The following is a 26042-nucleotide window of genomic DNA, read 5'->3' as shown; positions in this document are numbered from 1 at the left end:
AAACAACCCCTCTCCAGAGATGGGAAACAGAGAGGTTCTGTATGTGTCAATCAGATCCATTTAGTGACATCAAAGAGCGGATTCAGGAAGAAGCTGTTGAGAGTGGATGAGCATTCACCTTCCCTTTTCATCGGTCAAGGGCCACAGCTGAGAGGAGGTTGCCACAGGCTCACTTTGAAGTCAGTCCTCAGAGCAGACAATGTTTACATTCTTCCAGCACATTACCCCATTAGCCCATCATTTCTTACATACATCTGTCTACCGCCTGCAGAAATGGCACCTAGAACCTACTACTTGAAGCCACATGATACTGGGCTTGGTCTTCCAGGTTTCTTATTCTTATTTTTGTTGTTTCTCAAAGCCGAGATTATATTTTTTCACAAAGTCTTAACAACCATGTGTAAACAAATATGTGCTTCTGAGGAGGTGAAACAGACCAAATTGTCATTTTCATATTATCCACAAGGTGGTGCTGTGGTGCTCTCACTTACTCACTTCAGAAGCTTTAAAAAGAAAGAACAAAAAACCCCAACTTTTATTTCCTTCTTGAAACTGTTTTGCCCCCACAAACAGAAGAAACAAATCCTAGAATATTTGAAAGGCAGAATGAGTGTCAGTTTTCAAATGTCATTACTGACAAGTCATGACTCAGAGAAGAATGATTTCTCAAAATTGCAAAACATATGGAGGGCAATGAGTGCAGTCAGTCATGTCAAAGTACCACTTCCACAAAGCTGCACGCTACTCCATATTTGCACTCCACCCTTTGAAGATAGACTGGAATTGCAGCGCTGCACACATCTGTGGTGCTGCACACTGCACCCCTGCACACACCACTGACACAATTTCTTTCACCTTCTCATATTTTTGATTAAAAGCCATACTGAATTCTGTCATTGACCTTTTAATAACAGCTAAAAGCCCCCAAACATAACTGGATGCAATCTCGTAATTATACCTTTTATGATCATTTCTGTTCATCATACTGCTCTACCACTGATCTTCATTGTGACTCACTGTCCCATTAGTCTTTTACACACATCCCCACTCTTTGCCACACCGCTCAGTCTCTCCACGCTTTTTTTTCTCTTCCCCAAGCCCCCACGCTGCACACGCACTCCAAAAACAACATTCCCGTGATGCAAGATTAGAGAAGTTTTTCTTAAAATATTGTAAATAATATCAGATGACTGAAAACGAGGAAGTCCCCCATGAGGAACTTTTCCCGCTGTGTCATTCTGATTTCTAAAAGCGGCACCCAGACAAACATACACAAACAGACCACATGCCCACGCGATAATAACTTGTTGTTAGGTTGCAACTGGAAACAAAGGATGCAGTGGGGCTTGATGCAGCATGGTTATCTTGTCCAAATATTAACTTTACTTTTAAAATATGAATATAAAAATGAATATAATGAAGAATCAAATTATTTTAGTGTATAGCAGCAAACTAAAATATCCTCATTGTGTTACATAACCATCTCTGAGATGTCCCGTCTCAGAAATATGAGAAATGTGAGCCTTGCGTAAGAAAAAGTTGAGCATTCGAGTTATCGTAAAATGATTATGCTGACACCACTCAATAATCTTAAAATATGAGCAACATGTTTATATCTCAATAATGTCTATCCAAATTGCTTACATTTCTCAGCACTATGCTCACACGTGAGCACAAAATCTATTTATTTAAGAACCCAATAAAACATACCTGCCTACCGGGAAGTATCAAACTTCCTGTTAAACAGGATGTTACTTGTGGAGAAGTGAAGGACAATTCTTCCTCTTCATCACACATGACAGCAAGAACAGGTGATACGCATTATACATATAGAAGTAAAATTATAGCCTGCACAATATTAATTGCATTCTAGTGTGTCTGTCAAAGAAAACATTCTCATTTACCTGTTTGTTTGGACTCTTTGTTGAAAGTCTCGTTGGTATATTTTATGTAGCTTTTCTATATCCAAGTGCAGCTTCAGTTTATCCAAGTCAAAGTGCTTGTTGACGTGTGACACATGGAAGCCCGAGCCAGTGAAAGGGCCCCAGATTTAAACCAAATTCTATTTCCTCTTTTCAAGCGGGGTGCAAAGGGAAGCTTTTACGTCAACTGCCCCTCTGCCACTCTAACAGGAAAAAAAAAATCACAGATTCTTGCAAGTCATTGTGTGACATAATGATGGTTACTTTAATCTTAGCGTCTTAAAGTTTTATGTGAAAAGTGTAAAGTGGTGAACAGAACTTACTTTATACCTGACTTTGAGGGGTTTTTTACTGGAAATTCTCAACAAAACCACAGTACTTACCAGGTAAATTACACTCCAGCTGATAATGCAGCATGCTGCCTCACTTTGATATTGTTGTCAAGGTCGACACTAAAAATAAAGGCTTGACTTTCAAGTGTAGACAGAATACTGTTAATTTCATATTCTTGAGACAGTTTGTTCATAACTGATCAGGACTACTTGAAATATAAGAACAAAACACACAAGTGTTTTCGGTCAGCTTTATGAAATTGTGGCATTTGGTTCCAGATGGAAAGGGCTTCAACACTGCATTCACGGTCACACTATAATCTGCATGATAACAATGATGAACAACCCATCAGGGACGATTTAAGAGAAAAAGCCTTCAAATTCCCCTTCAGATGCATGTTGATTGTGTTTATTCATGGCAGTTAGGTTGATGAGGGAGCAATATGGAGGAGGCTGGATGGACACTTGTTACGCGTTACCGTTAAAATAGCAGACATCTCTTGACAAAGAACAAACAGCAAAGGCAGACTGAAATCAAGGCGTCTGTGAAAGCTCTCAGGAATGCAAATTCAAAAGCACTTCATTACTTGCTTTTTCCCTGCAATCTTGTGTCTGAGAGACTGAACTAAGTGGTTAATCAAGCCAAAAACCAAACCTCGTCTGAGGGGCCAGAGAGGAGGCACCTCTGCTCGCAGACAAGGCCAAAGCTGTGAGTATGTCAGCACATGTGAAAATACACAACTATGTGTTTTTAGAAACTCATAAGAAAAGGATAACACTCAAAAATAATTATTATGAGATATCCGTGACTTGTTTTTGATTTTGATACTCTGTGGGTAATTTCCTTGTTAGAATTACGGGAAAAGTACTGGCATCTAGATTTACCAGCATTTAACTGTTATTTTGTATTATATCAACAATAACTGTATTTGTTTTTAATAAGTCTCTGTCGAGAGTACAAGCTTTCTAATACTGTCAGCTTGTCATTCTATGGTTATTTCAGTGTTCCTACTGTTCTCCCTATGAACAGTTTAATGTTCTTGCCCATGTACCATGCAGTAAGTATCTTGTCTTCCTCGAACTAGCACATGATGTTAGCTTTTTCGCAACTCCCATAGGTTACAGGAATGTTGCTGTGATAAATTTTCCAACAAAAACCCCCAAAGATGAAGTGATTAATCACTAAATATGATTAATCACATATGGAGGAGGGTGTATGGACATTAGGAAACTATTAAAAACCTACAAAGTCTTAACGCAACACATCATCTTAAACTACATTGTCCCTATCAAATTAAAAACTGTAAGCGTGTTGTGATAATGGCCCATTATAATGGAACGCACATAGCACATTCACCACAATTAAAGTCAACACACTGATTATTAATTAGAAGGAAAAAGATGCTGAATTATACCATAAGACAGTGGTTTTCTCATCAACATCAGCATTTACAGTATTCAACTGTATTCAAAACACACACAAAAATGGTAGATTACTTTATTATTACTGTATTTTTATTTATTTTACATTTTTAAAGCAATTTGTTACAGTGTACAACTCTTCTACTCTTAGAATGAGTAAGTTGGATTATTTCTATGACATGTACTGTATGACAGAAAAACAAACAAATACTGTAATGAATCCAAAGGGAATTCAGTCAAAACGTCAGAGATGCTGTCGGGTTATGTTAGTACATAGTCCTTTTCACACACACACATTCCCTAACATTATTTAAGAAAAAAAAAAGAGTCTGAACTATTCTGGTAGAGATAGATTCTTCTCTTTCTCGCTTAATCAGGGTCTTAACACAATTTTAAGGCTATGTGAGCCTTCACACACCAACAGAGAGGGCACAAGTCCTCTGTTGTCTGAAGTTAGATGCATTAACACGATATCTCAGGATGGAACTTGAGCACTGATGTTCCCCTTCAAACTGTCTTAACTGATTTAGTACCATAAAAGCGTTCGATTCGTTTTTACATATCTCTGTAAAATATGATAGAAAAAACAGTCGTGAATCTGTGACTGCGTGCGTGAAGTGCACGCTCACATTAATATGGTAATTTTATACATACTGTATATCACAAGACATGCCCCTGCATTAGTCAGTAGAAACTATCCAGCAACATCCTGTAGACTAAGTGCCAAAATATGTTCAACTTGCTGCTTTATAATACGGATAAAAGCTAATAAACAGTATTTATTTTTGTAGTTGATTAAAAATTACCAGCAATCGCCAATCAACTAATCAGCCGATTAAGTAAAAGCTTTAGATCTAAATCTATTTAGACTGTCTGCTGAATTTAAATATCAGCTGGATTATTCTAAGTTTATTCTTCCTTGATGTCTGCAGGGCTCGAATCAGCCCAAATTATCTCCCGTGCCTCCAAGAACATGTAATGCACCTGACAAATGACCATGATTTACTTATGACGTAGGGATTTCTCTCCCTGATCTTGTTATTGTTCAACAGGCGGAATGTGCGGAATGCCAGTGTGTGAGTGAACTCAGCGAGAGCCGACACTCGACATTAGATTTATGGGTGAAGATTATGACCCAGGGCGCTCTGGCAGAAACAGAGAAAAAGACAGCAAAGCCAAGGCCAATGGTACAGACGAGAGGAGGAGAGAAAAGGCAGGGAGAACGGAGCAAATGCCAAGAAATGAAATGAGGTGTTTGATCTCTCCAGGACAGGCCAGGTCTTACCCGTGGAGTGTCTGATCTGATGTAGAACCACTGAAAGCACCTCCAGCTGCACAAGGCATTCATTACAGCCACACGTACTGGAAGAGGAGAAATACATTGGAATCTATGTATTTATTTGTGACGCCCCTCTGTGCCCGTTCCACTTCACCATCCTATAAAAATCTATCTGTTCTCTGCAGATTCTTTGAGAATATACTCCTCCAACACAAACCTACCCTCTTTGTCCAAAAGTTTCCTTGAGAGACACTCGGTTTAACTCGAAGCCTCTGTTGTCTCTTCAAATGCCCGCTCGTTTTTCTTTTCTTTTATTCTAATCGATGCACTTGGCAAAGTGAAACGGTGTCTGCCTGCAGACGCAAAATAAGAAGCTCTGAAATGAAAACCTCCCTTTTAGGTGGCAATTGTATGTGGCTGTATCTTCGTCTGGTTTACCTGCGGGTCTTTGATCCTGACAGTGTGCGACTGCGTTTGATTCCTGGGGTACTTTGACAGTTTGCAGGCTGGCAAAAGGCCCTCCAGTGTCTGAAGTTAGATCAGAGGAGAGAGGGCCTGAAAAGCAGGCGTCCAGCTGGGAGAAGATCAGAAGAGACACAAACTTTAGCGAGAGCCATTGTGAGGTACACAGTAGCTGCTGGCTCCCGTAACTTTTCTCTTTGTGTGTGTGTGTTTTTCTTTTTTTCATATGGCTATCTTCTCCCTCTCTTATCTTCGTCGCAGAAGTTGAATGGCTCAGTTAAAGGTCTGCGAGGTTTTATCTGATTTCGCCAAAACAAGTCACCTTGTATTTGTTCCCTCTTTCAACTGTCTCTGAAGGTTTAAGGCCGGTGTGTGCTGAACAATGCTACACATCCTCTTTAAGAATTTAGTGTAAGAATATAATGAAGATCTCCTAAAAAAAATAATCCTAGAAACATAAAACAAAAGTCTTTAAATATCACATCCTATGTCCAGTCAGTGTGCTTAGAATAATTATTGTAAATTGAAATTAAAATGTAAATGTGAGCATGAGTTTTTGGGAGCCTCAAGTTAAAATATCAATCATTTCATTTACTGTAATTACTGCGTACACTGACAAATGTCTAAAATTATGGAACTGTATTTCCTTTGAGCCTCAGTTGGGTGATTTGAGGAGACTGTTTCACAGATTTGTAAAGCGTAACGGTGCCCTCTAGTGGTGCAATGGTAGACTCGAACAAAATTGAAGATAAAAGCAAAGAGGTTTTATTTTGCCAGTTAGTTCTGGAGTTTGGTTAGGTGAAATCATATAAATGCCACACTGCAAGACAGAAAACAAAACTGTGCAGGTATCGTACTATGCAAAGGTCTTGACCTGTCCCTCAATGTCTTTATATTTTTCTTCCAATGAGTCACACTCGGTTGTATTTTTTAGGTGGCCTTGGACAATAGTTCTCCAGATTTTTCTGAACTGTTCCATATTATTTCTTTGGATTTTGGCTCCCTTTTCACTTATTTGTCAGACATGTCCTTTTACCTCATCATAATAATTATTCAAGCATAAAAAAGGCACCTAACTCAAGAGATGAACCAGTATTGTTCCTGCACATAACAGTCAACTTGGCAAAAAAACAAACAAACAAAAAACCTAGCTAAATGTTGTGTTTTTATGCTATTTGTTATTGGCAGCCTGTCAAAAACTTTGTTGCAGATTCTTTAGTTAAATCTATTAAAAAATACCCCAAAAATTAGTTTTATTAGTCCCACCTGTGGGACTAATAAAGGTCATCTTAAAATGTATTTCTGCAGAAACAAGGTGATTCGTGTTACCCAAAAACTCTACATATCTTGGTGTGGTGTGCAGTGTGTCCTTTATTGAGCACAAGTTGCAGGCCTAAAAACTAAATTCTCCGGCTATTGGAGACTAACTGAAATAATTTCTGAAGACTACTTAAAAAAAACTACCAGAAACGCTTGCTTGAAAAAGTTCAGTCTGCATTAAAAAAAATAAAGGTGGTGATACCACATACTGACTGTTAGAATTGTACAAACTGTCTTTTTGTTTCATTTTCATCTATGCTTGTTCCCATTTTCCTAGCAAAATATAAAGAAATGAGGGGTAGTATGAGATTTTTGCACTGTACTACATGTTTTATTGTTTGTTTGTTTTTAGGTCAGTATTTTCTGGAGCATTATCCATAGTCCTTCAGTATTTTATTAATATTTATTTCTAAGTTACTTACGATTGTAAAGGTACTTGAGCTTCCCTTTAAAAAAATGTCAATCAATGTAAAATGATGCTGCTTATCAGTAAATACACTGGAAGGTGCGTGCGACTGCCGCCTGTAGCACATCCTGCAGAAAAGAATTAAAAGACATCATTAATCGATCGATCGACGATGCTAGCGATCTACTAGCTCTCTGCGGTGCACTTGGCATTTGCTCTCGCTCGTCGTCTGCTTTCAACCACATTCAGGTTCTGCTCGTTCACTACAGAAATGGCAACTTCAGTGAAACTCAACACCGGTGCACAAATGCCCATTTTGGGACTGGGGACGTGGAAGGTGCGTCTGCTTTCATTTATTATGCCGTCCGACTTTGCACAAGTTTGTAGTTAGCCTTTTATGTAGGCTAACATGCCAACAGAAAATATGGTTGGAGGACGAATAATGGCCGTTTAAAACAAGTTTCTATCGTATTATCTTTCGACATTTCGAGGTAAATTGCATATACCGTCTACAGAAATTACTGCTCGACATTATTTTCACTTTAGGACCCCACCTTTGGGAGTGGAGCCAACCTTGGCCGAGTTTCTAGAACCATGACAAAGTCTGTGCGAAGCTGGGGCAGTCCTCTAATGCCCCACGTTTGCTTCACTGTTATTCAGTGCGCAGAATCAAGAGTAGTTTAAGGATTTGTTACAAGTCGTGCTACGTAACTGCTGCTGAAACACAGCTGATACATTTACCCTGCTTGTGTAAACAGTAAGGGCAGCAAGTTTAGTGTACTTGAAAGCTGAGATCGCTGTATTCTCCTTTTAGATATATATATATCCATCCATCCATCCATCCATCCATTCGCTACCGCTTCTCCTTTTCAGGGTCGCGGGGGGCGCTGGAGCCTATCCCAGCTGTCATAGGGCGAAAGGCGGGGTACATTTAATGAATATTAAATGTATTGACCTTTCCTTCTTAAATAAAGGATGGAAATTGAATTTGTCCCCCAGATGTTGCTTTTAGCTAAGTGGGTATAATGGAAAAAGTAGCAATTAACATTAGGAAAACAGTTAGACTATAGCATCACTGGACGAAAGGTATATGTGAAGAGGACACGAGACAAGGGCAGTGTAGATGTAACCTATTTAGTGGTCCTTTCCCAACAAGACAAAATCAGGAACTGGAACTCGTGTTTTCTAAGTTACATTTTGTGAAGTGTGCAAAATGTTATCTGCATAGAGACAACAGGTCCATGTATAAGTCTACCATGATGTTTTGGTACAGCAGTCTAAATGATTCTTTTAACTGCCAGGGTGAAGTACCACAACAGCTAACCATCTCTTGTTTGTTAGTCTCCACCTGGCAAAGTTGCCGAGGCAGTGAAAGCAGCCATTTCTGCAGGTTACAGGCACATCGATGGTGCCTACGTCTACCAGAATGAGGTAGAGGTGGGTGAAGGTATCCACACTATGATCAAGGATGGTGTGGTCAAAAGAGAGGATCTTTTTATTGTAAGCAAGGTGAGCTATTGGTGCAAAAAGTACCTTTTTTTGTTTGTTTGTTTGTTTTTAAGATTTTATACTAAATTGATGAGCAGTGCTTATGTGTGCTTTCATTTCCCAGCTGTGGTGTACTTTTCATGAAAAGTCCTTGGTTCGGAAGGGTTGTGAGAAGACTCTCAGTGATCTTAAACTGGACTACCTAGATCTCTATTTAGTGCACTGGCCCATGGGTTTTAAGGTAGGACCACTTTTGTTTTAAACATAAAAATATTTTAACTCTTTGCTGCCCTCATCTTGTTTAGTGGCATATAATCCTTTGTCATGTTACAGGCAGGTGATGAGCTTTTTCCTTTGGACAGTACAGGACAAAGCATCAGTGATAACACCAGCTTCCTGGAGACATGGGAGGTAAGTTAATAAGACTGTGTGGGATAGATTACACTTTGCCATACTTATAGTGCTGTGCTAATAATTTTGTGTATGGTGTGAGGATTACAGAGGTCAAAGTATATCACTTTAGTGACAATGGCAGACTTCATTTTGTTTTGTGGAGGTAAGAAATTGCGTTGCGTGTCAAACCAGGAAAAACTGCACCGAGAATGTGTGACAGGGTCAGTCATTTTGGATCAGGAAGGATCGTGGTTTAAGGGAAAAGATGGTCATGTTATACAGATACACGGCACTAACATTTATCAGAAATGTCTTCATTGGCACATTATTTCCTCAGTCCCATCTGCTTCCAATCAGTCAGCATTTTTTATGCAAGACAGTTCTCCTTGTCACGCTGCACAATGGGTAAACCACTTCCTTGACGTTGACAAAAATGAAATAATGAAATGACAAGTCCAGAGTCCTGAAATGAACCCAACTGAGAACTTGTGGGATTTTCATTGAGGACAAAGTTATGGCCGAGGAAACCACCACAGTTATCAAACAGTGAAAAAATATGGGAAGAGAGAAAAAAAACAATTCTGCAGATATACTGAGGTAATTACAAGAAATAGGCCTCCACTACTTCCAACTTTCTTTTTTTTCTGTAGCCATTAATAATTTCATTATTAATGAAAATATCTTTTCTGCTTCAGTGGTTACTTGTCTGTAATTCTGATTAGTTACTTTTATTTATTTTTTTAATCTGTTTTTAATTTTTCAGACAAAATCATCATCTTGAAGGAAAAAAGGGTTTTATATCATTGCATATCATGCGTGCTCACACCAAAAGTCCTTGTGCACCAAAGTCCTTGTGTTTATTTTTTTATCCCAAATGTTCTCAGGGAATGGAAGAGCTGGTAGATGCTGGTTTGGTCAAAGCTATTGGGATCTCCAATTTCAAAAAGGAGCAGATTGAAGCCATTCTCAACAAGCCGGGCCTCAAATACAAGCCTGCCAACAACCAGGTATGCTAAATGATTTGTATTGTATAAAATAACCGTTTCTGTTTGTTGTTGGAGTTAGCTGTTGTGAAAGTTAAATACTCAGGGCTATGAAGGAACAAGAAAACATTAATGTTTCATGCTTGCTGTTCTTAAAGGGCAAGAGGCCGTAATAGCATTATCTGTCTCCTCCTGTGAGGCCTGAGAAATAAATGTCTTGTTAGTTCATGATGGGCCGCAGCAGTTTCCCCTCAGGCTGGGCCAATTAGTTGAGGTGACCTTATATTTTTGTTTGTTCTCAGAATCATGGTTTACCATCAACGTCACGTTGTGTCTTATATTAGATTAAAGCACAATTCTTTTCCTTTTTGTCATCAGAGCACAGCAGTGCTATAGCTGCTTATCAGGAAATTTATCACTGAAAATGATGCCAAATGGATCCAGCAGACTCTGAAGGCTTATGGTCTTGTATCTTCTTCTAAGCCAGTACTAAAATACTTCATTTAACCATGCTAAGAGTCTTTATATACAAATATTAGTCCTTTGACAAGACATTCAATGCAGAATTTTTAAGTGAAGCTGTTTTTCCTTCTCTTTTCTTCAGTCATTTAATGGAAATACTAAAGTGGTAATAATAATAAATAATAATAATAATAATAATATGTGCATGTTTTGAAGGGGTTCAGTGAAATGATACATGCATAGATTTATCACTCTTATTTGCTTCTCATTTTTCCCACTAGGTGGAGTGCCACCCATACTTGACCCAGGACAAGCTGATCAACTACTGCCACTCCCAGGGTATCTCTGTGACAGCTTACAGCCCCCTGGGATCCCCTGACAGACCATGGTCAGTAGGCATGGCAAATATGTTTGCCTCAAAATGACTTCAACAGGCCTTGAAAAGTGACCAAATACTCCACACTCACATTGGTTGATTCCCTTTATAATATTTATCAATACTGTTCAGCGTATTATATCCCTTTAGCGAGTTTCAACTCATGACTCTTGTTCCTCTTTCTCTCTGTGGCATATGTTGTCACGAGTTTGATATTAAGTAACAAGCCAATGAGACCAGGGTCTCATTTATTTATTTTTTTACAGAATACACTATTTTGTACACAGAGAAAATCTCATTGAACATGTATTGAAAATGCAGGGCTAAACCAGAAGATCCCTCACTCCTGGAGGATCCCAACATTAAAGTCATTGCTGAGAAACACAAGAAGACACCTGCTCAGGTACAGCTGTCCTTCTGGGCAGAACATGCCACTGATATATTCTATTTTATTTTGAGTAACTTCTATCCAAGAGAAAAAAGTAAAATCAATCTGCCTGTTGTACTCTGGAACATTATATTGAGCGTAATCACCTTATCACGTTAATAGCCTGAATTCTTTTATTTCCAGGTTCTGATCCGCTTCCACGTCCAGAGAAATGTGATTGTGATCCCTAAGTCAATCACACCGCAGCGCATTCAAGAGAATTTCCAGGTCTTTAGCTGGGGAGATTGATTATCCTTCCATTTTGTTACTTAAACTTCTTTTGATTGGGTCATTATTCTTATATTTTATACACATTTGCAGGTGTTTGACTTTGAATTAACTGAGGAGGAAATGAAGACTATACTGGGATTTAATAGGAACTGGAGAGTCTGTCCAATGCAATGGTGAGACAGGATAATTGTGTGCGCTTTAAACAAAGAGTTGTGAGTTGGATAACAGGGAGTCATGACTTGAATTTCATTTTTTTCTTTTCTCCCTCTCTCTCTTTGTAGTGCCACAAAGCACAAGGACTTTCCATTCAACGCTGAATTCTGAGAGGAAAACTGGAAAGTTTCCACATGTTAACGCTGGGTCTTTGTTATTGCTTACTTTCCTCTTCTTTATGTGTTTATGCTGTTGGGTTATTGCATATAAAATCAATCAAATCTGGAAAAAAGTTCCCACTTCACACTCAAGCACGTGAAAGTTATTGTACAAAAGAAGTCAGTTGACATGAGGGGTTAGGTGGAAACACTGATTTTTATTTTTTTTAATTTATTTTATTTTTTTTCATGGAATGACCCTGCTGTAGCTTTGACTCCTTTTACATTTCTCAGGTAAAAAAACACCTGCTTCCTGTGTTACCACTAAAGTTTATACACACACTCCAAAGACAACTTGATGCTTAATTTGATCTTTGGGTTATTATAACATATAATTGTGTTTTGGATTTTGCACTCCTGTAGTGGCATATTGGCATTGAGCCTTGGGGTGAAGTAAATGTATTTGTTAAGTTACTGAAGAGAATAAAACATAGACTTTACAATGTCATTTAGTTTGTAGTTTTTCATGTCTAGTAGTGTCACATGCAAGAGCAATCTTAACTACCTTTAAGCTTTCATGTCCAACAATTTTTAAAAATGTATTTCATTTATATAGAAAATTTGATTTAATTTGCATTAAACGTGAAACCTGCAGTCCCTGACGGAGGCAAAAAAATGGCGAATTTATAAACTTATCTCTGTGAAGCACATGTTGCCTTAGAGTCATGCCATACAGTATTTGGTGCTTTGTATTACTGTGTATTACTGTGTTATAATGGTGTGGCTTTTGCTTCTCATGCTCGTTTTATTGTCGAGCAAAGCGAGCGCGTTCACTCCACACTAGGGTCTGCCCATCTATCTGCAGTGAAATCTATTGTCAGATGGAGGCAGTGTACAAGTTATGTGCTACAACCGGTCTGTAGGCCACTCTTTCTTGTGTTGTTGCTGTTCTGCGAGCCGGCCGTAGAAAAGAGCGAAGTTGTAGGATACAAAGAGCTGACGTTAAACTGAGTGTTTAAAAACAATTAAAAGTCTTACTCCTGCCATTGTCTGTGCTTTTCATGCTTTGTTTTATGATCTTTGAAGTTTATTTACTGTTCTCCGTTTCCCATGAACCCCTGTGTTCCGTATTCCGGCGCACTTGTCAACCAGCTGTCAATAGCCAGTCACATAAGTCATCCACTTCCAGCGACATACAGTCAGGATCTTCGAAGACTACCCTGCAGCACGCTTGTTAGAGCTCTTCTCCCCCTGTGTGACTGAAAATTGTACACGGATAGGTACATTTGTGGGACTAGAAATCCTGCTTCAGTTGTTGCTAGTTTAATAAAGTCCCGTGGAAGAGAATAAAATAATTATATTTAAAAATAAGAAGGAAGGACCAGCCCAAGCAGAGATTTATTGTATTCAATTCAGGTTTATTTAACGTTAACGGAGATTTGCCGTGTTAATGCGGTTATGGCGTTAACGTCATGTTAGTGAGATTAACGCTGGCAGCACTAGTATAAATAAAAAGAAGCACAATGAGGAACTGTAAAATGTACAGCTCAAATTGGCTCTACAAAAAGAATAAAAACTTCATAAAAGAGTTTATGAAAGTTGGCTACACTATTGTATTTCGTGAATCTGTTCACTCCCATAAAGTGATGCTAGCATTGCATCACCACACAGAAGTAGCAGTACCTTTTTGGTCTTTTAAAAAATAGTTTGTCTTATGAATGATTTATGAATTAAACACTCTTGGCCCACAGGCAACATGTTTAACATTCAGGGCATATAGTTGTAGAGGTTTCTGTCATGTCAGCAGGGTGCTGTCATCTTGTTGCTCTTGGGCAGCAAACTGCATATTTTCTTATTACACTGTCTTTTCATTTTTTTTAAATTATGTATTTATTTTAAAATGCAGTAACACAAAAGACATCAATGTCTGATAAAATAAGGAATAGAAGGGGATTTGACCTTTCACCCAAGGGTGAAGCAATCCTTTCAGGAACCAAAGCACCAGCAACTGGTAAAATTAAAACAAGTTTATTTATTCCCTCAGAGCAACGGTATACAGTTAGGATTCTCTTCTTAGGGCACGTGATTTAAATTTTCATCTTATTATCAGGCAACTTCAGCATTTAATGCCAGCTGATCATTTAATCATTAGTGCCTCTAATGTTTCGAGATGACTGAGTTATGGGATATACACGTAGTCAAACTATGCACCACAATGAACTTGTACTAACTTACAGAAAATGGACACTATATATTTTAATGGGAGAAAAGACTGATTGGACAGTTATGATCATCCCTTCTGGCAGTGAGGATGAGTGCACCCCAGGATTAGGTCAGGGGTCAGGCATCCAATGTGATATGTGCTTTTAGATCTTATTAAGGTACCCACATGTAAAAGCCACACCTGCCAGTGGTTTCCTCCCAAAGTCCTACATAAGGTAGTAGTGTCTGACACAATAAGAGATGATGATGATTGATTTACCAACAAAGTCCCCCAAGCTCCCAAAAGTAAGGTGCTTTTTTTCCCCCTTTCTCCTAAGAAAAAAAAATTAATACCATATAGGTATGAAAGGACAAATGTTTGTTGTTGTTTTTTTTTTAATCATGTCAACAAGAAGATGCTGGGTTTTTTGTACTGGTAGATCTACAGTTTAATTACTGGCTTATTTTGTGCCTTTTCATCCATAATTTTAATTACATGGATTACAACATGATGCATTTACAAACTGTAAATTAGTTCTGGCAGAACTATTTGACATTTTCACTGAAATGCCTCTCTCATTCCAAAACCCTCACTGTGGCTTAAAAAGCAGCTGAACTCACATTCATCCAATGCAAACACAAATGTCCTAACAGGATTTTTAACAAAGCCACACAAGTTGCATTGTTCATTTTATTGATTTATTTTTAAATTCTGGAGGAAACATTCATGCAAAACTGATATAAACAAGGCATGGTGAACCATATTAACTTAGTATTCTGCATTAAGGGGAAAGTCTTTGTGTTTTGAAGCCCTGGAAAGAGAAGACAAGAAATAGCCATTAATTGATAGCACAGTTTATTTTAGAATAATGCCACGTCTTTATTTTTTCTGTATCCCCTTTACCCTTAATCTTCCTTTATTTTTACTCACCACTGTAATGTGAAGCCTCTCCAGTCCTTATTCAAGCTGAGGATGTCCTTCATGTCATCTTTGCTCAACTTGAAGTCAAACAGCTGAAAAAGAAAGAACCGAAAAATAACTTATAACCTGCACAAACTATATGAGCTGCTCTATGGAACCCAACACGTATAATGAAAATCCAAATGAGAACATAGAAAAACACAAATTTTTGCATAAGTCCATGACCTAAATTCCCCCCAACAATGCAGATTTCTACACAAATAAATCTAAATATGATAACTGCTCAGTGTGAATACACTATATTAGCTAAAAAAGACTAAAAACAAAATCTGCTCATGAATATTTATGATTACTGTACCTGGAAGTTCTCCTTGACACGATGGGGTGTTACTGACTTTGGAATGACAACCACATTTCTTTCGATGTGGAACCTAATCAGAACCTGGGGATATGGTTCAAACGAGCAGTGGTCATTCAGTTCAGTATTATTTAACTTTCCCATGATTTAAATATTTTTTTAATAAGCCTTCTAATCCACCACATGACAGTATTGATTTTCTTCTTGCTGACGTCAGTAATTTAACTTTTGAAATGTTGCATTGCATAACTGTAAGCACACAGGTTTTGGTTTTCCATGGGAGACAACATGCAGCCAATAACTAAGATATTCAATATTAGTTAAATACTGCATCTCGTTGTTCTCTGGTTGTGCTGCACACTCGTGATCCTACTGTCTGATATCTGACCTTTTACCCAACATGAGATGTCTCATTTAGAAATTCAAATTTCAAAATTCCTGACTTGTGTAATTCCTCAGTACCTGTGCTGGAGTTTTCTTGTACTTTTGAGCAATGGCCTTGATCTTAGGTTCCTCCAGCAGCGAGGGTTCATCAGATGAAGCCCTTTAGTAGAAGAGGACAAGAAAAACAATGTGACACTGTTAATATCCTTGAGAAGTAAAGCTGATTATACTCCTACATTAGCTTTGTTTACAATAGATTGTACATCCTCTTACCAGGGTCTGTCAGGGGAGCCTAGAGGACTGTATGCTGTCACTGTGATGCCTTTTGAGTGGCAGTAGTTGATCATCTTCTCTTGAGTCAGATATGGGTGGCACTCAATCTAAGAAAACAACCACATTTCGGGGACTTTGTTTTATTTTTATTTTCATTTCATCTTTTAACAGTGCATGCCTCCAGAATTCAAAATAAATAAAAAACAATTTTGCAAAATCTACCTGGTGGTTGGCAGGCTTGTGCTTGAGGCCAGGCTTGTTAAGTATGGCTTCAATCTGGTCTTTGTTGAAGTTGGAAATGCCGATAGCTTTGACCAAACCAGCATCCACCAGCTTTTCCATGGCCTTTAAGATAAATCATAAACTGGTTTTAGCACAGCATATTTTAATTTGGTTGTCAGCAAGTCCACGGGATTATCACTGTGCAATAAGTCATTTATATTACCTCCCAAGTGTCCAAGAAGTTGCTGTTGTCAGAAATAACCTGCCCATTCTCATCCACAGGAAAAAGATCATCTCCTGGCTGCAGTGGCCAAAAGATGTGTTCAAGACAGTATTAAATTTAGACTGCATAGTTCAGTCTGATAATACAATTCAATTTTATTTTATTTATATAGCGCCAAATCACAACAAAAGTCGCCTCAAGGCGCTTCGTATGAGAAAAACCCAACAATCATATGACCCCCTATGAGCAAGCACTTTGGCGACAGTGGGAAGGAAAAACTCCCTTTTAACAGGAAGAAACCTCCGGCAGAACCAGGCTCAGGGAGGGGCGGCCATCTGCTGCGACCGGTTGGGGTGAGAGAAGGAAGACAGGATAAAAGACATGCTGTGGAAGAGAGACAGAGGTTAACAACAGATATGATTCAATGCAGAGAGGTCTATTAATACATAGTGAGTGAGAAAGGTGACTGGAAAGGAAAAACTCAATGCATCATGGGAATCCCCGGCAGCCTACGTCTATTGCAGCATAACTAAGGGAGGATTCAGGGTCACCTGGTCTAGCCCTAACTATATGCTTTAGCAAAAAGGAAAGTTTTAAGCCTAATCTTGAAAGTAGAGATAGTGTCTGTCTGGAAGCTGGTTCCACAGAAGAGGGGCCTGAAAACTGAAGGCTCTGCCTCCCATTCTACTTTTAAATACTCTAGGAACAACAAGTAGTTCTGCAGAGCGAGAGCAAAGTGCTCTAATAGGGTGATATGGTACTACAAGGTCATTAAGATAAGATGGGGCCTGATTATTTAAGACCTTGTATGTGAGGAGCAGGATTTTGAATTCAATTCTGGATTTAACAGGAAGCCAATGAAGGGAAGCCAAAACAGGAGAAATATGCTCTCTCGTTCTAGTCCCTGTCAGGACTCTTGCGGCAGCATTTTGGATTAGCTGAAGGCTTTTCAGCGAGTGTTTTGGACATCCTGATAATAATGAATTGCAGTTCATTATAAACACTATTATATCACAGAGATTTTAGAGAAAGTTAACTGTATTGTAAGGACTGGACAGAAGTTTCCAGACCTTGGTCCCCATTGGGAAATGCATGAGGTAAAGATCCAGGTAGTCCAGCTTCAGGTCCTTGAGAGTCTTCTCACAAGCTGTTCTCACCAGAGATGGAAGGTGAAAGGTGCACCATAACTAGGAAAAATAAGCAGGAGTTTTACAAACAAGGTGTCTCATTTCCCCCAACGCTGTAAACATGTTATAGTATGACCATTGTACCCTCATTATTTCCTTATGCAACTAACAACATAACTACTATAAAGGTACTGCTGCTTAGCTGCTCCTTTATTTCCAGAGTGGTTGCTTTTGATTCAGCTTAGATACCCTTCCTGACACAACCCTTCCACCGACCCTTGGAACCAGCACTAGGAATTCACTAGCTTGTGTCTTTATCCCATCTCAGCTGGGGATCTTTCATGTAAAGGGATCACCATGGTGTGGAAAGCCACATGCCTCAGGTTGTCTTCCAAAGCCACTGCTTTGGAAGACAACCTGAGATAATAAAATGGTTTATACACATTTTTATTGGCTCTCTCTAAAGCTCACCTTGCTCACAATGAATAGGTCTTCCCTCTTTACCACTCCTTGATCAATCATTGCATGGATTCCAGCTCCAACTTCTTCTTCATTCTGATACACATAAGCGCCATCTATGTGTCTGTAGCCACAACTTATGGCGACTTTCACGGCCTCAGTCACTTTTCCTGGTTCTGACTGCACAGGTAAGGTGATAGAAAAACATGGAATGAATAAAGCAAGTGTGAATCGCAAGAAGGCAAGCAGTTTGTGACCGCTGCGTTGTTATGGTAAAATGATGTTGGAATAAAGACCAAAAAGGACAAGATAAGTACTGCTGGAGTTATTGGACTGTTTAATTCATTCATGCATACCAGTGACATCGCGTCACGTAGGATTAGCCTCTACAATCCAGTTTATTTTACTTTAGTTGCACTATGTAAATAACATGTTACTTTGGTTTCTTTTGTAACCAGACTCTATCAGCAAGATAGGGAATTTGTTATATAAAAACAAATTAAATATAAATAGTACAGATAACATAGACGAGTGAAACCAGTGAAAAATAATGAGAGTAGCAGAAATATTCATTGAAAAGTAGGGTGAGCATGGACAGATTAGCAGTCTCCCACAGAGCTAGTTTAAAACAAAAAAATCTAAGACTTACCCTCCAGGTGCCCAGACCCACTATTGGCATCTTTGCTCCATTGTTAAGTGTAACAGCAGGTATCATCTTAGTAGCTTTGAAGTAACGTTCTCAACCTAGTCGGAACACTCACTGTTTGAATGTACTGACTCATGCTACTATATACTCTCTCTAGTAGTAGGAGGAGACCGTCTCTTACATAATCATAATATCAGTGAAATAGGAAGGCTTTCAATGGGCCCCGCTTTTCTTACACACAGTGCAGAAATATTCTGTTAGGTGTACATAAAATTTTTTAACGGGTAGTTCTATAATTTCCACAATTTGGATAATGTGGAAAATTTGAAAGTAATGTCTTTATTCAGTCTGAGCATAATTCTGAAAAGCTGCAAACAAAATTATTGTGTTACTGAAACTGACATTTGACTGCATCTCACTTTAAATTGGTAACCTCTTATATGTGTAAACATAAATCCGCAGACAAAGTAAAATGAAATTTTTTAATTGACACTTACCATTGATACCTCTTACAACGATGCAGCAATAGATGACTCCTCTAGAGTTTACAAAAAACATGTCTGTGACATCAATTAGTGTATAGTCACTATAACGTTCACAACCATATACAGTGCTGTAAACTTGTCAGAATCGAGGCAGTAAGCAGTCTCAGTTGTGTCAAGAGTTTACAGGAAAGTGAAAAGTTAGTATACAACCATCACAGGAACGCAAAGTATTGTAAATAAGATTATGCAATTTGATAAAGTTTCTATTAGCACGGCTTGCGATTTTAGGTCAGTCTGAATGAATTAATCCCCCCTCAAAAATAATCTTTGAACACAGGACGCGGAGGAGAAGAGACAGCAACGTGTGTTAATTAAAAAGCTTCAGCGGAAGATTGCTGCAGGGTTTATTCAGCAAACCAAGGTTAGGAAAGCCTTTCAAAATATATGCTCCCAAGACCAAAAATCTGTCAGAACTCACTTACTATAAACTAGTGGGAAACACACACAAAAGAAAAATTTTCTTTTTCTGACTGAGTTGGGTTTACAGCAGTAGGATAGTGAAGCAGTAACTTTTTGTTGACTAAAGGCCTGTTCTGTCAAGGTGAAGACGTTGTAAATATAAGTGCGTTTATTGAGATGTTGGTGCATGTTATCTTCAGAAGGCAAAAGATAACATGTGATTCAGCACTCTGTTCTCAGAACAAAATGCTGAATCATGCAGTGAATATTACTTCAGCAACACACTGAAAACTACAGCTGCAGATTCAATGATATGTTAAACGTGACATGTCAAAATGGAAATATGTCTAAATGCAGATGTTCTCACAAAGATCACAACGTTAATGATAAAAACTTTAAAAACTTTTCTCTGCTCATTAGAGTTAATATAGATATACAGTCCTCCTCTTTGTCAGGAACAGTTTGTTCTTATGCATAAGAACAAACTGTTCCTAAACAGGGTCAAGCACCCATGGCTGAATTCCAAAAGAATAACTATGTTATGTAACCGGAAGGTCACCGGTTCGATCCCTGGGCTCTTTGTTCTGGTCGTTGTGTCCTTGGGCAAGACACTTCACCTACCGCCTACTGGTGTTGGCCAGAAGCGCCGATGGCACGATATGGCAGCCTCGCTTCTGTCAGTCTGCTCCAGGGCAGCTGTGGCTACAACTGTAGCTGCCTCCAGCAGTGTGTGAGAGTGAATGAATAGTGGAAGGATATATATAAATGCAATCCATTATTATCCTGATAATATGTATGTTTTTATCAGTTGCGTTAAAAATGTAGACACAATCTATGTATATATATTTTCACAATTTTTTGTTTTCAAACTGATTTTGATTATGACTTCTCTTTTACACCAAACTTCCTTCAAGGAGATAAAAGTTAGGCCCAAGGTTTTCTTTCCAAAGCACCAGATCGAAATCTACTCGATTACCTTTTGAATGTGGTGGAACAAGACAAATCGCACAGACAAATCTGCAGCAATTGTGCGATGATATCATGTCAATATGGACCAAAATTTCTGAGGAATGTTTTCAGGACATTGCTGAAATTGATGCCATAAAGAATACCAGAAAAATATGTGTGTGTCCTCAGCGGCCACACCGAAGATGTGAGCAAGTGGGTGAAAATTTTATCTGACAGACAACTCACCCAAGCAAAGCAAAAGGGTTGAACTTTGCTGTGACACCAAGACAAATCCCGCTAGTGGAACTGATCACAGTCACAGAAACAGCAATTCAAAATAACAACATTGCAGATGTGGAAGCAGAGCAACTACAGATGAAGGTTTCGGCCTGTCCCAGCAATGCAAAGGTTGCGGTGATGATACAGCAATGCAGGAGGAGGAGAAGAAAGCATTCACATCGCTTAATAATGAGAACAGCAATACCATCCGTCCAGCAGACAAGGGTAAGTGCACAGTTTTGCTAAACCAGAAAGATTATTGTGAGAAAATTTTGTCACTGCTCAGTGACCCTTTGCATTAGTACCCACTTGAATTGACTCACCACGGACGGACGGTGAGGCAAGAATATACCTGCTGCTCAGTCTGTGGCTTTTCGTCAGACGCTGGGAGCACGGAGTTTGGTGGGGTTTTTCTCCCGTTGCCGGATTTCAAAAAAGGTGGTTTTGATTTCCATGAACAAGCCGAGTTGGCAAAACTACAGATATTCTGTGCTTATGTAGAAGTACAGATACTACTGTTAAAAACTACTCCAGTAAAAGTTGAAGTACTGAGTCAAATTCTTTACTTAAGTAAAAATAGAACTGTACAAGCTCTGAAATGCACTCAAAGTAAGAAAGTAAAAAGTAGCTCTTTGGAGGATGTTTCTATTTGTGTGCAAAGCTATATGAACCTTGTGTTATATTATTGTGTTATATTAACATAATGATAAAATAATATTAATAGATGGGAATACAAACGTTCAGTCTAACTTTTTTAAAATTCTAATTATACTCAGCTTGAATCTGAAGGGAAAAAAAGGAAAATATATCTATTTTCTGTTGCCTACATTGTAGAGGATGACTTTGCCTCAAAACAGGAAAATGTGTACAGTAAAGTGGGATTCAGCAGGTGGGGGAACCCTAAAATTGGTTGTAATCGCTGAGTGTGGAGGGGGAAAAAAATCATAACTGACAATAATTTCTATTGAGAACTTCAGGAGACTTTCAGACTAGTGTACAGGCTGTGATCAGCTGACCTGCTGCTCTTTGTGGATTTACACAACGTAATTAAACCAGATGTCAGCAGATATTTCATGAGTTGTCCTGCTGATTCCATCCTCCACTGACAGCAAGCATTGTTTCTGCTGCCTTTTTTCTAGATGGTATAAATTTGGTATGAAGGTGCAATTCAGTCAATGAATCTAAGCATCATCAGCTGAGGTTCATATGAATGTCTGCTACACTTGATGCAACCTTACTCTGACCATGAACGACAGTCACTGGGCACCAGTCACACATTGTTCTTTACTTTAGAACCATCACAGTACAGCGAATTAACCTGTTTATCCTGCACTAACCTGTTTATTTTCATGCAGCTTTTAAATAGCAGTTAGTCTACCTCGATTTGTTTTACAGCACATTTCACAATATGAAAAAAACATAATGTTGAATGTACAGACCGAATATCTGATTTAAAAACATGAGGAATTACATGTAAGCTTTACATTTACAGTTTATCAAAAATAATCTTTGAACACAGGACGCGGAGGAGAAGAGACAGCAACGTGTGTTAATTAAAAAGCTTCAGCGGAAGATTGCTGCAGGGTTTATTCAGCAAACCAAGGTTAGGAAAGCCTTTCAAAATATATGCTCCCAAGACCAAAAATCTGTCAGAACTCACTTACTATAAACTAGTGGGAAACACACACAAAAGAAAAATTTTCTTTTTCTGACTGAGTTGGGTTTACAGCAGTAGGATAGTGAAGCAGTAACTTTTTGTTGACTAAAGGCCTGTTCTGTCAAGGTGAAGACGTTGTAAATATAAGTGCGTTTATTGAGATGTTGGTGCATGTTATCTTCAGAAGGCAAAAGATAACATGTGATTCAGCACTCTGTTCTCAGAACAAAATGCTGAATCATGCAGTGAATATTACTTCAGCAACACACTGAAAACTACAGCTGCAGATTCAATGATATGTTAAACGTGACATGTCAAAATGGAAATATGTCTAAATGCAGATGTTCTCACAAAGATCACAACGTTAATGATAAAAACTTTAAAAACTTTTCTCTGCTCATTAGAGTTAATATAGATATACAGTCCTCCTCTTTGTCAGGAACAGTTTGTTCTTATGCATAAGAACAAACTGTTCCTAAACAGGGTCAAGCACCCATGGCTGAATTCCAAAAGAATAACTATGTTATGTAACCGGAAGGTCACCGGTTCGATCCCTGGGCTCTTTGTTCTGGTCGTTGTGTCCTTGGGCAAGACACTTCACCTACCGCCTACTGGTGTTGGCCAGAAGCGCCGATGGCACGATATGGCAGCCTCGCTTCTGTCAGTCTGCTCCAGGGCAGCTGTGGCTACAACTGTAGCTGCCTCCAGCAGTGTGTGAGAGTGAATGAATAGTGGAAGGATATATATAAATGCAATCCATTATTATCCTGATAATATGTATGTTTTTATCAGTTGCGTTAAAAATGTAGACACAATCTATGTATATATATTTTCACAATTTTTTGTTTTCAAACTGATTTTGATTATGACTTCTCTTTTACACCAAACTTCCTTCAAGGAGATAAAAGTTAGGCCCAAGGTTTTCTTTCCAAAGCACCAGATCGAAATCTACTCGATTACCTTTTGAATGTGGTGGAACAAGACAAATCGCACAGACAAATCTGCAGCAATTGTGCGATGATATCATGTCAATATGGACCAAAATTTCTGAGGAATGTTTTCAGGACATTGCTGAAATTGATGCCATAAAGAATACCAGAAAAATATGTGTGTGTCCTCAGCGGCCACACCGAAGATGTGAGCAAGTGGGTGAAAATTTTATCTGACAGACAACTCACCCAAGCAAAGCAAAAGGGTTGAACTTTGCTGTGACACCAAGACAAATCCCGCTAGTGGAACTGATCACAGTCACAGAAACAGCAATTCAAAATAACAACATTGCAGATGTGGAAGCAGAGCAACTACAGATGAAGGTTTCGGCCTGTCCCAGCAATGCAAAGGTTGCGGTGATGATACAGCAATGCAGGAGGAGGAGAAGAAAGCATTCACATCGCTTAATAATGAGAGCAGCAATACCATCCGTCCAGCAGACAAGGGTAAGTGCACAGTTTTGCTAAACCAGAAAGATTATTGTGAGAAAATTTTGTCACTGCTCAGTGACCCTTTGCATTAGTACCCACTTGAATTGACTCACCACGGACGGACGGTGAGGCAAGAATATACCTGCTGCTCAGTCTGTGGCTTTTCGTCAGACGCTGGGAGCACGGAGTTTGGTGGGGTTTTTCTCCCGTTGCCGGATTTCAAAAAAGGTGGTTTTGATTTCCATGAACAAGCCGAGTTGGCAAAACTACAGATATTCTGTGCTTATGTAGAAGTACAGATACTACTGTTAAAAACTACTCCAGTAAAAGTTGAAGTACTGAGTCAAATTCTTTACTTAAGTAAAAATAGAACTGTACAAGCTCTGAAATGCACTCAAAGTAAGAAAGTAAAAAGTAGCTCTTTGGAGGATGTTTCTATTTGTGTGCAAAGCTATATGAACCTTGTGTTATATTATTGTGTTATATTAACATAATGATAAAATAATATTAATAGATGGGAATACAAACGTTCAGTCTAACTTTTTTAAAATTCTAATTATACTCAGCTTGAATCTGAAGGGAAAAAAAGGAAAATATATCTATTTTCTGTTGCCTACATTGTAGAGGATGACTTTGCCTCAAAACAGGAAAATGTGTACAGTAAAGTGGGATTCAGCAGGTGGGGGAACCCTAAAATTGGTTGTAATCGCTGAGTGTGGAGGGGGAAAAAAATCATAACTGACAATAATTTCTATTGAGAACTTCAGGAGACTTTCAGACTAGTGTACAGGCTGTGATCAGCTGACCTGCTGCTCTTTGTGGATTTACACAACGTAATTAAACCAGATGTCAGCAGATATTTCATGAGTTGTCCTGCTGATTCCATCCTCCACTGACAGCAAGCATTGTTTCTGCTGCCTTTTTTCTAGATGGTATAAATTTGGTATGAAGGTGCAATTCAGTCAATGAATCTAAGCATCATCAGCTGAGGTTCATATGAATGTCTGCTACACTTGATGCAACCTTACTCTGACCATGAACGACAGTCACTGGGCACCAGTCACACATTGTTCTTTACTTTAGAACCATCACAGTACAGCGAATTAACCTGTTTATCCTGCACTAACCTGTTTATTTTCATGCAGCTTTTAAATAGCAGTTAGTCTACCTCGATTTGTTTTACAGCACATTTCACAATATGAAAAAAACATAATGTTGAATGTACAGACCGAATATCTGATTTAAAAACATGAGGAATTACATGTAAGCTTTACATTTACAGTTTATCAAAAATAATCTTTGAACACAGGACGCGGAGGAGAAGAGACAGCAACGTGTGTTAATTAAAAAGCTTCAGCGGAAGATTGCTGCAGGGTTTATTCAGCAAACCAAGGTTAGGAAAGCCTTTCAAAATATATGCTCCCAAGACCAAAAATCTGTCAGAACTCACTTACTATAAACTAGTGGGAAACACACACAAAAGAAAAATTTTCTTTTTCTGACTGAGTTGGGTTTACAGCAGTAGGATAGTGAAGCAGTAACTTTTTGTTGACTAAAGGCCTGTTCTGTCAAGGTGAAGACGTTGTAAATATAAGTGCGTTTATTGAGATGTTGGTGCATGTTATCTTCAGAAGGCAAAAGATAACATGTGATTCAGCACTCTGTTCTCAGAACAAAATGCTGAATCATGCAGTGAATATTACTTCAGCAACACACTGAAAACTACAGCTGCAGATTCAATGATATGTTAAACGTGACATGTCAAAATGGAAATATGTCTAAATGCAGATGTTCTCACAAAGATCACAACGTTAATGATAAAAACTTTAAAAACTTTTCTCTGCTCATTAGAGTTAATATAGATATACAGTCCTCCTCTTTGTCAGGAACAGTTTGTTCTTATGCATAAGAACAAACTGTTCCTAAACAGGGTCAAGCACCCATGGCTGAATTCCAAAAGAATAACTATGTTATGTAACCGGAAGGTCACCGGTTCGATCCCTGGGCTCTTTGTTCTGGTCGTTGTGTCCTTGGGCAAGACACTTCACCTACCGCCTACTGGTGTTGGCCAGAAGCGCCGATGGCACGATATGGCAGCCTCGCTTCTGTCAGTCTGCTCCAGGGCAGCTGTGGCTACAACTGTAGCTGCCTCCAGCAGTGTGT

The 26042-nt window shown here is 38.7% G+C and overlaps 2 protein-coding genes across 2 annotated transcripts; one reads left to right on the top strand and one right to left on the bottom strand.

Annotated features, from left to right (window-relative positions):
- The first annotated feature begins 7328 nt into the window (after window positions 1-7328).
- LOC146615324 (aldo-keto reductase family 1 member B1-like) lies at window positions 7329-12880 on the top strand. Its single transcript, XM_085375487.1, has 10 exons — window positions 7329-7480; window positions 8485-8652; window positions 8756-8872; window positions 8965-9042; window positions 9909-10031; window positions 10751-10857; window positions 11167-11248; window positions 11417-11500; window positions 11594-11676; window positions 11785-12880. Exons 1-10 carry the CDS (start codon window positions 7415-7417, stop codon window positions 11825-11827), a joined length of 951 nt encoding a protein of 316 aa, XP_085231613.1. The 5' UTR covers window positions 7329-7414; the 3' UTR covers window positions 11828-12880.
- A 1705-nt stretch (window positions 12881-14585) lies between these two features.
- LOC146615323 (aldo-keto reductase family 1 member B1-like) lies at window positions 14586-18733 on the bottom strand. The gene is made up of 10 exons (XM_085376546.1): window positions 18634-18733; window positions 17997-18164; window positions 17469-17585; window positions 16399-16476; window positions 16176-16298; window positions 15954-16060; window positions 15759-15840; window positions 15297-15380; window positions 14948-15030; window positions 14586-14828 (listed from the first exon to the last, which is right to left on the bottom strand). The coding sequence occupies exons 1-10, from the start codon at window positions 18697-18699 to the stop codon at window positions 14786-14788; spliced, it is 951 nt and encodes a 316-aa protein (XP_085232672.1). The 5' UTR covers window positions 18700-18733; the 3' UTR covers window positions 14586-14785.
- Between the last annotated feature and the right edge of the window lie 7309 nt (window positions 18734-26042).

This window comes from Diplotaxodon limnothrissa, linkage group LG17 (assembly GCF_057381915.1).
Source record: "Diplotaxodon limnothrissa isolate DT_005_m linkage group LG17, D_limnothrissa_male_GT1.1, whole genome shotgun sequence".
Lineage (NCBI taxonomy): Eukaryota > Metazoa > Chordata > Actinopteri > Cichliformes > Cichlidae > Diplotaxodon > Diplotaxodon limnothrissa.
The sequence above is the reverse complement of the archived record's forward strand: the minus strand, read 5'-3'. Positions and strand labels throughout refer to the sequence as shown.

What these genes read in the sequence shown, in the direction of transcription:
- LOC146615324 (XM_085375487.1), top strand. Translation starts at nt 7,415, where the DNA reads ATGGCAACTTCAGTGAAACTCAACACCGGTGCACAAATGCCCATTTTG. An exon ending in TGGGACTGGGGACGTGGAAG is followed by an intron (nt 7,481 to 8,484) that starts GTGCGTCTGCTT and finishes CTTGTTTGTTAG; the next exon opens with TCTCCACCTGGCAAAGTTGC. An exon ending in ATCTTTTTATTGTAAGCAAG is followed by an intron (nt 8,653 to 8,755) that starts GTGAGCTATTGG and finishes TTCATTTCCCAG; the next exon opens with CTGTGGTGTACTTTTCATGA.
- LOC146615323 (XM_085376546.1), bottom strand. Translation starts at nt 18,699, where the DNA reads ATGATACCTGCTGTTACACTTAACAATGGAGCAAAGATGCCAATAGTG. An exon ending in ACAAGAAAACTCCAGCACAG is followed by an intron (nt 15,381 to 15,758) that starts GTACTGAGGAAT and finishes CCATATCCCCAG; the next exon opens with GTTCTGATTAGGTTCCACAT. An exon ending in GTGTCAAGGAGAACTTCCAG is followed by an intron (nt 15,031 to 15,296) that starts GTACAGTAATCA and finishes TTTCTTTTTCAG; the next exon opens with CTGTTTGACTTCAAGTTGAG.